Source organism: Piliocolobus tephrosceles, chromosome 2, assembly GCF_002776525.5.
Source record: "Piliocolobus tephrosceles isolate RC106 chromosome 2, ASM277652v3, whole genome shotgun sequence".
In the NCBI taxonomy this organism is placed as follows: Eukaryota; Metazoa; Chordata; class Mammalia; order Primates; family Cercopithecidae; genus Piliocolobus; species Piliocolobus tephrosceles.
In genome coordinates, this window is record NC_045435.1 from 97409277 (window position 1) to 97419997 (window position 10721).

The window sequence follows — 10721 nt, forward strand, 5'->3', positions numbered from 1 at the left end:
TTGACCTGTGCTGTGGGGCACGGGGAGGAATGGATAAGAAAGAAGGAACTCTTTAGTGCAGAAGGGAATGGGGAAGAAAAAGAGCTAAGCCTCACACTCAGAGGTATTCAGGCTCAGAACAGAGGAGGAGGGGCCCAGCCTGCCCTCAGGAGACCTCCAGTCTCCTGGCACGGTGGGTGGAGACACGTCAGGAAGAGTCAGAGGCAAGACCAGAGTAGAGTGATGGGGGCTCACAAGACGGGGGCAAGCTGTCCAAGGTGTCAGATGCCCCTTCTTATTCACTCTCTCAAAATAGTCTGGGACACCCCCAACCCCACAACCCAGCTGAGTCACTGACCCCAATCCCCAGATCAGACTTTGGATGAATGAAGCTTCTCCCCCTCTGTTTCCCCTCCCCAGCCCAAAGGGCATGTAACTGATTCCCCAGGATGGAAGAGTGACTTCCACAAGACCTAAAAATACCAAACCACTTAATACTCTGAACATAACCTCTCCCGCCCTCCCCCACCACGGCCCACCCACTAGCCAGCAAGATAAAGGCAGCTGCTGGGGCTGGCAGGGGACAGAGACCTGGAGCCAGGGCAGCAAGAAGGTGTCTGTTGGAGCCAGCAGAACAGAACCAATTTGAACAAGAACCTGGAGAGGAACGACGAACCCTGAGACCACAGCTGCTACAGACCCCAAACACCCCATCAGCCAAGAGAGACCCTCGGTGAGTAACCTACCTCTCTGTCCTTCCACGGCAGGGCTGGCGTTCACAGCTGGGATCCCCTGCCCTTCTGAAATGGACGTATTAGGGGTGGCTCTGAGTGGGGGAAGGAGATTGAGAGGCATGCATGGGAGGAGGTGAGTGGAAGTCTCAGATATAAAGAACCCACAAAAGAGGTAAAGACAGTGTGAGCCCCTTGGGAGCTCTCAGAGTGGCTGCCACAGGCCTGAAGCTAGCAGAAAGGACGGGCTCCTGCCAGGCTGGCATGATCCAGAAAGCCCTGGAGTTGTGATTTTTAAAATACAGGTATGGAATGCCTCAGGCTTCAGGGCTTCCTCCCAGGGAAGCCTCAGGCAGGCCCAGGGTCTGGAGGAAGGAGGAAAAGAAGAGAGGTGGGAGCAGGGGTCTGTAGGAAGGCCTGAGTGTGCATTGCTAGAACAAGCCCCATGCCTAGTTGCTGTGGATGACACTCTTGGCATATCTGGCCCAGGGATAGCTCCCAGGGGCTGGCCGGAGCCCAGCTCCCTACGTATCATAGCCTAAAACCTGGGATGGAATTTGGACTCTGCCCATGGTCTTGCCCAGTGGGAAAGCCCCCAGGGCAGATCTGGGGTGCTCAGGGGAGGGAGACCGGATCTGAATTTGCCCAGATGTAAAGACATATGGAGCCAGCTGGGCCAAGGAGGAGGTAACCTGAGGACAGCAGTGGGACCATCCTGAGAGGTTGGCCCAGCCCTAGGAGACCAAGCTTTAGGACAATTCTTGGGGTCACCCCACCTAAGTCTGGTCCCGGTTATGAATTCTGTCCTGACTCTTGCCCCAGAAGTCTCAAGCCAGGCAAGGATGATGGTGGGAAGGCCAGGAGTCAGGAGGCATGCTTCAGGCTTTGCTACTGCCTTGCAGAGCCTCCTTGGACAGCTCCTTTCCCCTCTTTGGCCCTCTGTTTCCCTATTTGAACAATAAGGGGTTTAGATTGAGTGACCTCTGAGGGTCCTTAGGCCTGACATCCCTGGACTCCATGATAATAACTGTCTGTGGCCTTAGCAGAGATTCTGGAAATTCCTGGGGGTGGGGGTGGGGTGAAGCTGATGGTCTGCCCATGCCATCTGCTCAGGTCACCCTGCTGGTGACAGGATGGAGTGGAGGTGGAGACAGGCACAGGTTTGCCTTGGGCAGGGGATCCTCGTTGGAGCTCAGAAATGAAAGAAAACCACCCAGAGCTTTGATGAGACTCAGGTTACAGGTTTCAGAGCTCACACTCCCCAAAGGTTCTGATGTCTTTGGTGGACATGCCAGGGTGGGCATGGGGTCAGCAGGTCCTGGTTTCCTCTCTCCTCCTTCTGAGGTAGCCATAGGGAGGAAGTCCTGCCCCACTTGCTGCCAGTACTTCCCTCCAGCGCAGACCCCTTTGGCCAGGGAAGGTGTCCAGGTTCTAGCACCTGGTTGGACTGCAGCCCAGGGGCCTGACACCAGCCCAGGAGGCAGGATAGGCGAGCCCAGGGTAACGAAGGAGATGAGGTGAGCCAAGGGCACTGAGGATCCCCACTGGCTGGGCCTCAGCCTCCCTCTGAGCCCAGGGCTGCTGTTCTGAGGCCAGAACCTCAGCTATATTTAGCACCCTGTGTGGTGCAGAGCAGTGGGTCAGGGGCAGCGGGAGGGGGCACATGCTTCCCATTCTTTCCCTACTGGCCTCTGGGAACTGTTAGTACACCTGTCACAAGACAGATAAGACATACATGGACAGAGACCAGAGAAGGGCTTGAGGGGTGGGAGGCCATTGAGGGGTGGGGGTGGAGCCGGGGAGAGGCTGAGCTGGGGTGGCCATGAGGCCTGCAGGGCTAAGGCTTAGCCTGAAGCCCCCCTGAGTCCGAGCCCCTGAAGCTGTGCTTGCTTGCTTAGAGAGGGGTCTCCAGGAGCAAGGGGCAGAGCTGTCTCTGCAGAAAGGACCCTGGTCCCATGGTCCTCTCCCTGGTAGGTGTCACCCTCATATCCTCCGAGGGGTGTCTGCTGGGGAATAGACTGGTCCTATGGCCAATAAGAAAGCTTTATACCTCCTACCCTCTTATTTCTTGGGCCCATGCCCTAATGGAGTCTAGGGACCCCAAGCCAGCACTGCCTTCCACTTATTCACCAAGATCTGACCCTCGTCTTTATTTATAAATGGTTGTGCTAAAAGACCTTTGAGATCCCCCTAGCTCAGACATTCTCAGTCTTGGAGTATAGTGCAGAAAACCCTGACCAGAGATTCAGAATTTGGATCTGGCCTAACCATGAGATATCTGACGAGCAGCTTCCCAGCCGTGATCCTCAACTGCTTTTGCTCTAGCATGGGCTGTTGGCCTCTGCTTGCCTCCTTGGGCCTGGGAAAGGTTGGAGTGCGTTGACAGCCAAGAGATAAAAGTTAGGCAGCACTCCAGGTCAACATGGCAAGTCTGCCCTCTGGTGTTCTGCAAAGGAATCTCGTCTCCATGGGAAATCAGTCACCAGGTTAGAGACCGGTCCCTCCAAGGCTGGGACTCCAAAAGTCAGAATTCCCCCAGTCCACTCTCCTGGGAGTCTTCTAGGGCAACACTGATTTTTAACAAAGGAAGGCGAGGATGGGGCATGTCCAGTTTGCCCACTGGAGGTTTAGGCATCCCTTATGGAGCTAAAGGAAAGAGTCTCATGTCCAGTTGTCCCATGGTTGCTCCCTAGCACCCCAGGAGATGTAGGGAAAGCAGGAACCCACTGTGATTAATGGGTCCATATGTCCTAAGTTCAAGACCTGTTGCCCACAACAGGCAGTAAAGTGAAACCCAGGCCAGGCACATAAAGAGAGGCAAGGAGTCTCTAAGTGTAAGTCACCCAGAGCTACTCTGACCCTGAGCCCTGTTTACTGCCATTTCTCCCAGCATCCAGCCTCTACCCTGCTGAACATCTAGATCTGAGGCCCCCCATCCCATCCTCATCTCTGCCCCTTCTTCTCAGAAGGATGGCCGACGCCCAGACCCAGGTGGCCCCCACACCAACCATGAGGATGGCAACTGCAGAGGACCTGCCCCTCCCTCCACCCCCAGCCCTGGATGACCTGCCACTGCCACCACCCAAGGAGTCCTTCTCCAAGTTCCACCAGCAGCGGCAAGCTAGTGAACTCCGCCGCCTCTACAGGCACATCCACCCTGAGCTCCGCAAGAATCTGGCCGAGGCTGTGGCCGAGGATCTGGCCGAGGTCCTGGGCTCTGAGGAACCCACTGAGGGTGACGTTCAGTGCATGCGATGGATCTTTGAGAACTGGCGACTGGATGCCATTGGAGATCACGAGAGGCCAGCTGCCAAGGAGCCTGTGCCGGGTGGTGACGTCCAGGCCACCTCCCGCAAGTTTGAGGAAGGCTCCTTTGCCAACAGCACAGACCAGGAGCCGACCAGGCCCCAGCCAAGTGGAGGGGACGTTCGTGCAGCCCGCTGGCTATTTGAGACAAAGCCACTGGACGAGCTGACAGGGCAGGCCAAGGAACTGGAGGCCACTGTGAGGGAGCCTGCAGCCAGCGGAGATGTGCAGGGTACCAGGATGCTCTTTGAGACGCGGCCGCTGGACCGCCTGGGCTCCCGCCCCTCCCTGCAGGAGCAGAGCCCCTTGGAACTGCGCTCAGAGATCCAGGAGCTGAAGGGTGATGTGAAAAAGACAGTGAAGCTCTTCCAAACGGAGCCCCTGTGTGCCATCCAGGATGCAGAGGGTGCCATCCATGAGGTCAAGGCCGCATGCCGGGAGGAGATCCAAAGCAACGCGGTGAGGTCTGCCCGCTGGCTCTTTGAGACCCGGCCTCTGGATGCCATCAACCAGGACCCCAGCCAGGTGCGGGTGATCCGGGGTATTTCCCTGGAGGAGGGGTCCCGGCCCGACGTCAGTGCAACTCGCTGGATCTTTGAGACGCAGCCCCTGGATGCCATCCGGGAGATCTTAGTAGATGAGAAGGACTTCCAGCCATCCCCAGACCTTATCCCACCTGGTCCAGATGTTCAGCAGCAGCGGCATCTGTTTGAGACCCGAGCACTGGACACTCTGAAGGGGGATGAGGAGGCTGGAGCAGAGGCCCCACCCAAGGAGGAAGTGGTCCCTGGTGATGTCCGCTCCACCCTGTGGCTATTTGAAACAAAGCCCCTGGATGCTTTCAGAGACAAGGTCCAAGTGGGTCACCTACAGCGAGTGGATCCCCAGGACGGTGAGGGGCATCTATCCAGTGACAACTCCTCAGCACTGCCCTTCTCTCAGAGTGCCCCCCAGAGGGATGGGCTAAAGGGGGATGTGAAGACTTTTAAGAACCTTTTTGAGACCCTTCCCTTGGACAGCATTGGACAGGGTGAGGTTCTGGCCCATGGGAGTCCAAGCAGAGAAGAAGGAACTGATACTGCTGGGCAGGCCCAGGGCATAGGGTCCCCAGTGTATGCCATGCAGGACAGCAAGGGCTGCCTCCATGCCCTGACCTCTGTTAGCAGAGAGCAGATAGTCGGAGGCGATGTCCAAGGCTACAGGTGGATGTTTGAGACACAGCCCCTAGCCCAGCTCGGCCGAAGCCCCAGCACCATCGACGTGGTGCGGGGCATCACCCGGCAGGAAGTGGTGGCTGGAGATGTTGGCACTGCTCGGTGGCTTTTTGAGACCCAGCCCCTGGAGATGATCCACCAGCGGGAGCAGCAGGAACGACAGAAAGAAGAGGGGAAGAGTCAGGGAGACCCCCAGCCTGTGGCACCCTCCAAAGGTGATGTGCAGACCATCCGGTGGTTGTTTGAGACTTGCCCAATGAGTGAGTTGGCTGAAAAGCAGGGGTCAGAGGTCACAGATCCCACAGCCAAGGCTGAGGCACAGTCCTGCACCTGGATGTTCAAGCCCCAACCCGTGGATAGGCCAGTGGGCTCCAGGGAGCAGCACCTGCAGGTTAGCCAGGTCCCGGCTGGGGAAAGACAGACAGACAGACATGTCTTTGAGACCGAGCCTCTTCAGGCCTCAGGTCGTCCCTGCGGAAGAGGGCCTGTGAGATACTGCAGCCGTGTGGAGATCCCTTCAGGGCAGGTGTCTCGTCAGAAGGAGGTTTTCCAGGCCCTGGAGGCAGGCAAGAAGGAAGAACAGCAGCCCCGGGTAATCGCTGGGTCCATCCCCACGGGTTCTGTCCACAAGTTCACTTGGCTTTTTGAGAATTGCCCCATGGGCTCCCTGGCAGCTGAGAGCATCCGAGGGGGCAACCTCCTGGAAGAGCAGCCCATGAGCCCCTCAGGCAACAGGATGCAAGAGAGCCAGGAGACTGCAGCTGAGGGGACCCTGCGGACTCTGCATGCCACACCTGGCATCCTGCACCATGGAGGCATCCTCATGGAGGCCCGAGGGCCAGGGGAGCTCTGTCTTGCCAAGTATGTGCTCTCAGGCACAGGGCAGGGACACCCCTATATACAAAAGGAGGAGCTGGTGTCAGGTGAACTTCCCAGGATCATCCGCCAAGTCCTGCGCCGGCCAGATGTGGACCAGCAGGGGCTGCTGGTGCGGGAAGACCCGACTGGCCAGCTCCAACTCAAGCCGCTGAGGCTGCCAACTCCAGGCAGCAGTGGGAGTATTGAAGACATGGACCCCGAGCTCCAGCAGCTGCTGGCTTGTGGTCTCAGGGCCTCCGTGGCAAGAACTGGGCTGGTGATGCAGGAGACAGAGCAGGGCCTGGTCGCACTGACTGCCTACTCTCTGCAGCCTCGGCTAACTAGCAAGGCCTCCGAGAGGAGCAGCGTGCAGCTGTTGGCCAGCTGCATAGACAAAGGAGACCTGAGTGGCCTGTACAGTCTGCGATGGGAGCCCCCGGCTGACCCGAGTCCAGTGCCAGCCAGCGAGGGGGCCCAGAGCCTGCCCCCAACTGACAGCATCATCCATGTTCCCCCACTGGACCCCAGCATGGGGATGGGGCATCTGAGAGCTTCAGGGCAAGCTATCCCTTGCCCTCCTCAGTCCATTGGAAAGGCAGTCCCTCTGGCTGGGGAAGCTGCAGCACCAGCCCGATTGCAAAACACAGAAAAGCAGGAAGACAGTCACTCTGGACAGAAAGGGATGGCAGTCTTGGGAAAGTCAGAAGGAGCCACTACTACCTCTCCGGGGCCTGGGGCCCCAGACCTCCTGGGCGCCATGCACAGTCTGCGTATGGCAACAGCTGAAGCCCAGAGCCTGCACCAGCAAGTTCTGAACAAGCACAAGCAGGGCCCCACCCCCGCAGCCACTTCCAACCCCATCCAGGACGGTCTTCGGAAAGCTGGGGCTACCCAAAGCAACATCAGGCCTGGGGGTGGAACTGATCCCCGGATCCCAGCAGCCCCCAGAAAGGTCAGTGGGGAAGAGCAAGCACTACCCAGAGGGCTGCCTGGGGGGTGGGTGACAATTCAGGACGGCATCTACACCGCTCATCCCGTGAGGACCTTTGACCCACCAGGGGGTGTCCAGCCTTCTGAGAGGGAACCCCAGTCAAGGCGCAGGGAGACTGCCCTCTCAGTCCAGGCTCCCCGCCCACTCCAGGGAGGCCCAGGTCAGAGAACTGGGCCAGGGCGGGAGGAGCCTGGGGGCCGCACACAGATGGCCTGGGGGCCTCCAGGGAAGTTGATGGCAGAAGTCTGCCCAGGGGACCTCCAAGCTGCAGAGACCACCCTGAAGACTGCCCCTCTAGGCCGCCACAATCTGGCCTTTGGGCCCCAAGCCGCAGGTGCCAGCCCGCACCCCCATAATGCCTTTGTTCCTCCTCCTCCTACTCTCCCAGCTGCTGTGACAGGACCTGACTTTCCAGCCGGAGCCCGCCGTGATGAGGACTCCATCCAGCAGGCCTCTGAGCCCCTGAAGGACCCCCTTCTTCACCCCCAGAGCAGCCCTGCTGGCCAGAAAACCCCTGGAGGGTCACAGACAAAGACCTCAAAACTGGAGCCCACCATGCCCTCAAAGAAGAAGCCGCAGGTGCCCCCTAAACCTGCACACCTAACCCAGAGCCACCCTCCTCAGAGGCTGCCCAAGCCCTTGCCTGTATCTCCCAGCTTTTCCTCAGAGGTGGGGCAAAGAGAACACCAACGAGGTGAGACAGATGCAGCCATCCCTCAACCAGTCAAGGTTCCCAGCACTGTAGGCCAGGGCCACATACCTCTGGCCAGATGTCCCAGTGGACATAGCCAGGCCAGTCCCCAACATGGCTTCAGCACCACGGCACCCAGGCCCACCAACAATCAAGCTACAGGCAGCAATGCCCAGAGCTCTGAGCCCCCCGAGCTCAATGCCCTCAACCGTGATCCCACCTCACCACAGTGGGGCCCCAGCACCTCAGGAGAGCAGCCCATGGAAGGTTCCCACCAAGGGGCCCCTGAGAGCCCTGAGAATCTGCAAAGAAACCAGAAAGAGCTCCAGTGCCTCCTGAACCAGGTGCAAGCCCTTGAGAAGGAGGCCGCAAGCAGTGTGGATGTGCAGGCCCTGAGGAGGCTGTTTGAGGCTGTGCCCCAGCTGGGAGGGGCTGCTCCTCAGGCTCCTGCTGCCCACCAAAAACCTGAGGCCTCAGTGGAGCAGGCATTTGGGGAACTGACACGGGTCAGCACGGAGGTCGCTCGACTGAAGGAACAGACCTTGGCAAGGCTGCTGGACATTGAAGAGGCTGTGCACAAGGCACTCAGCTCCATGTCTAGCCTCCAGCCTGAGGCCAGCGCCAGAGGCCATTTCCAGGGACCTCCAAAAGACCACAGTGCCCACAAGATCAGTGTCACAGTCAGCAGTAGTGCCAGGCCCAGTGGCTCAGGCCAGGAGGTCGGGAGTCAAACTGCAGTCAAGAACCAAACCAAGGTTGGATGCCACACTGAGGCCCAGAGTCAAGTCAAGATCAGAAATCACACAGAGGCCAGAGGTCATGCAGCCTCAACTGCCTCTTCCACCAGGAGGCAGGAGACATCAAGAGAAAATTTGTGCCTCCCTCGGGTCTTACCTTCCAGTCGAGATTCGCCCTCCTCCCCAACATTTATCTCCATCCAGTCAGCCACAAGGAAGCCTCTAGAGACTTCTAGCTTTAAGGGTAACCCTGATGTCTCAGTGAAAAGCACACAAGCGGCTCAGGACATAGGCCAGGCCCTGCTCCACCAGAAAGGTGCCCAAGACAAGGCTGGGAAGAAGGACATCACCCAGTGCTCTGTGCAACCTGAGCCTGCGCCTCCCTCAGCAAGTGCCCTGCCCAGAGGGCGGCAAAAGAGTGTTCTGGAGCTACAGACTAGGCCAGGGAGCTCACAGCACTATGGAGCCACGAGAACCGTGACTGAGCAGTATGAGGAGGTGGACCAGTTTGGGAACACAGTCCTCATGTCTTCCACCACAGTCACCGAGCAGGCAGAGCCACCCAGGAGCCCAGGCTCCCACCTTGGGCTCCACGCCTCCCCCTTGCTGAGGCAGTTCCTGCACAGCCCAGCTGGGTTCAGCAGTGACCTGACAGAAGCTGAGATGGTGCAGGTGTCCTGCAGCTACTCCCAGCCAGCTACCCAGTGAGGCCCACCACCTCCCACCACACCTGCCACCTGTTCCTGGCCTCCACTGCCCCAGGACTGAGGTGGGTGCCTGCCTCCTGCACACTGGAGCAAGGACCAAGAGGAAAGGGCATCTTCAGAGGATTACTGTGGGCCATTTCCCTTTCATCAGTTCTTTCAATAGGCCCAGTTCTTCCAAATGGAAAAAGAAAGGTCTGGAAGAGGCCCACTGAGTAGCACAGGCGTGGGGGTAGGATGGGGGCTCCCAGCTACATCATTGTGGAGGATGTAATATGTACAGACACACACATGTTTCTCACACAGGCCTGGCCCATGCATGGACATGTGTGAATCTGCACACCACTGCCTGAGTTGGAGTCCCCCAGAGTGTCCCTCTACCCAGAGTTTTAATTTTTTTTGTTAGTCTGAATGCTCCCAGCCATCTGCTCTTTAATCTCTGGAGAGGAACAGAGCCAACTGGACACAGCGTTGTTCTCTGTTTGGAATCACTGTGAGGTCTCCAGAAGGACCTGGCCGCCAGCCGCTTCATCACCATCTCCATCATTCAGCTGGTCATCTGGTGGCCCAAGGGTCACACAAAGAGTCAACAATCAGCATATCCCTAGAAGCCAAATGCACTGCCTTTCTCTGTCCCCACAACTGCCCCCCACTCTGCACCCCAAATGGGAAGCATACGGTCTGAATAAATCCAAGTTTTATTCTCCATTCTGTGCATGTCTGACTGTGTGTACATCTGTTCCAGTCTGTGTTCCCACTGCAGGGGGAGAAAACAGCCACAACCTCCAGGTGCCTCGTCTTCCTAGCAACAGTAGTGTGGGAAGGCTCTAAAAGCCACTCCTTCTCCTCCATCTTGGCTGGCAACCAGAAATGCCCTGCCCACACTTCTAGTCTCCTTGCCCCTATCCCCATTACACACACATACACACACACACACACACACACACACACACAGTGCTGCCCTCTCTATCTCGACCTCCCCTCCTGGATGTTCTTGAACACCATCCTGGAGGGGTTCTTAGAATCCTGCCCCAGAGTTGGAGAGCAGCCCATTCAGGCCTGGGAAGCGGGAGGAACCCATGCCAGGAGAATTCCTCTGCCCAAGATGTCTGGGTCACTTCTGCCTGTTCAGCCCAGGTGTCGTGTGCCAAGCAGGTGTTCCTGGGAAATGGAGTGCACAGATCCTGGCCTAGAAAGTCAGGATGTTTTGGTGAAGGGCCCTTTTCAAGCTGTCTTTCAAAAATCACTAAGCATCTTCTGTATTCCAGGCCTGTTCTGGGCAATGGGGATACAGAGGTGAGGTCCAATGGGGTCCCGCTTTCAGGGAACTTTTCAGAATGAGGAGACAGAGACAATAAATAGGAAAAATTAGATCAGGAATAGGGTGATGCATCTGACTAGGCCACTCTCCCACTTTGGGGTAAGAGTCTTAAAATATGGTCATGCAACAATGGCAGGTGATCGCCTTAGACGGTGGCAGCGTGGCCAAGGCAGGGCTCTCTAAGGAAAA

General features: G+C 57.6%; 1 protein-coding gene across 4 annotated transcripts; it reads left to right on the forward strand.

Annotated features, from left to right (window-relative positions):
* The first annotated feature begins 561 nt into the window (after positions 1 to 561).
* XIRP1 (xin actin binding repeat containing 1) lies at positions 562 to 9924 on the forward strand. Of its 4 annotated transcripts, XM_023231682.1 has the most exons (3): positions 562 to 712; positions 3601 to 7040; positions 7468 to 9924. In XM_023231682.1, exons 2-3 carry the CDS (start codon positions 3681 to 3683, stop codon positions 7474 to 7476), a joined length of 3369 nt encoding a protein of 1122 aa, XP_023087450.1. In that variant the 5' UTR covers positions 562 to 712; positions 3601 to 3680; the 3' UTR covers positions 7477 to 9924. The 4 variants fall into 4 exon arrangements, with proteins under 4 accessions (XP_023087450.1, XP_023087449.1, XP_023087451.1 ...); XM_023231681.2 differs by having other exon boundaries at positions 563 to 712; positions 3601 to 9917; XM_023231683.2 differs by lacking the exon at positions 3601 to 7040 and having other exon boundaries at positions 563 to 712; positions 7468 to 9917.
* The last annotated feature ends 797 nt before the right edge of the window (positions 9925 to 10721 follow it).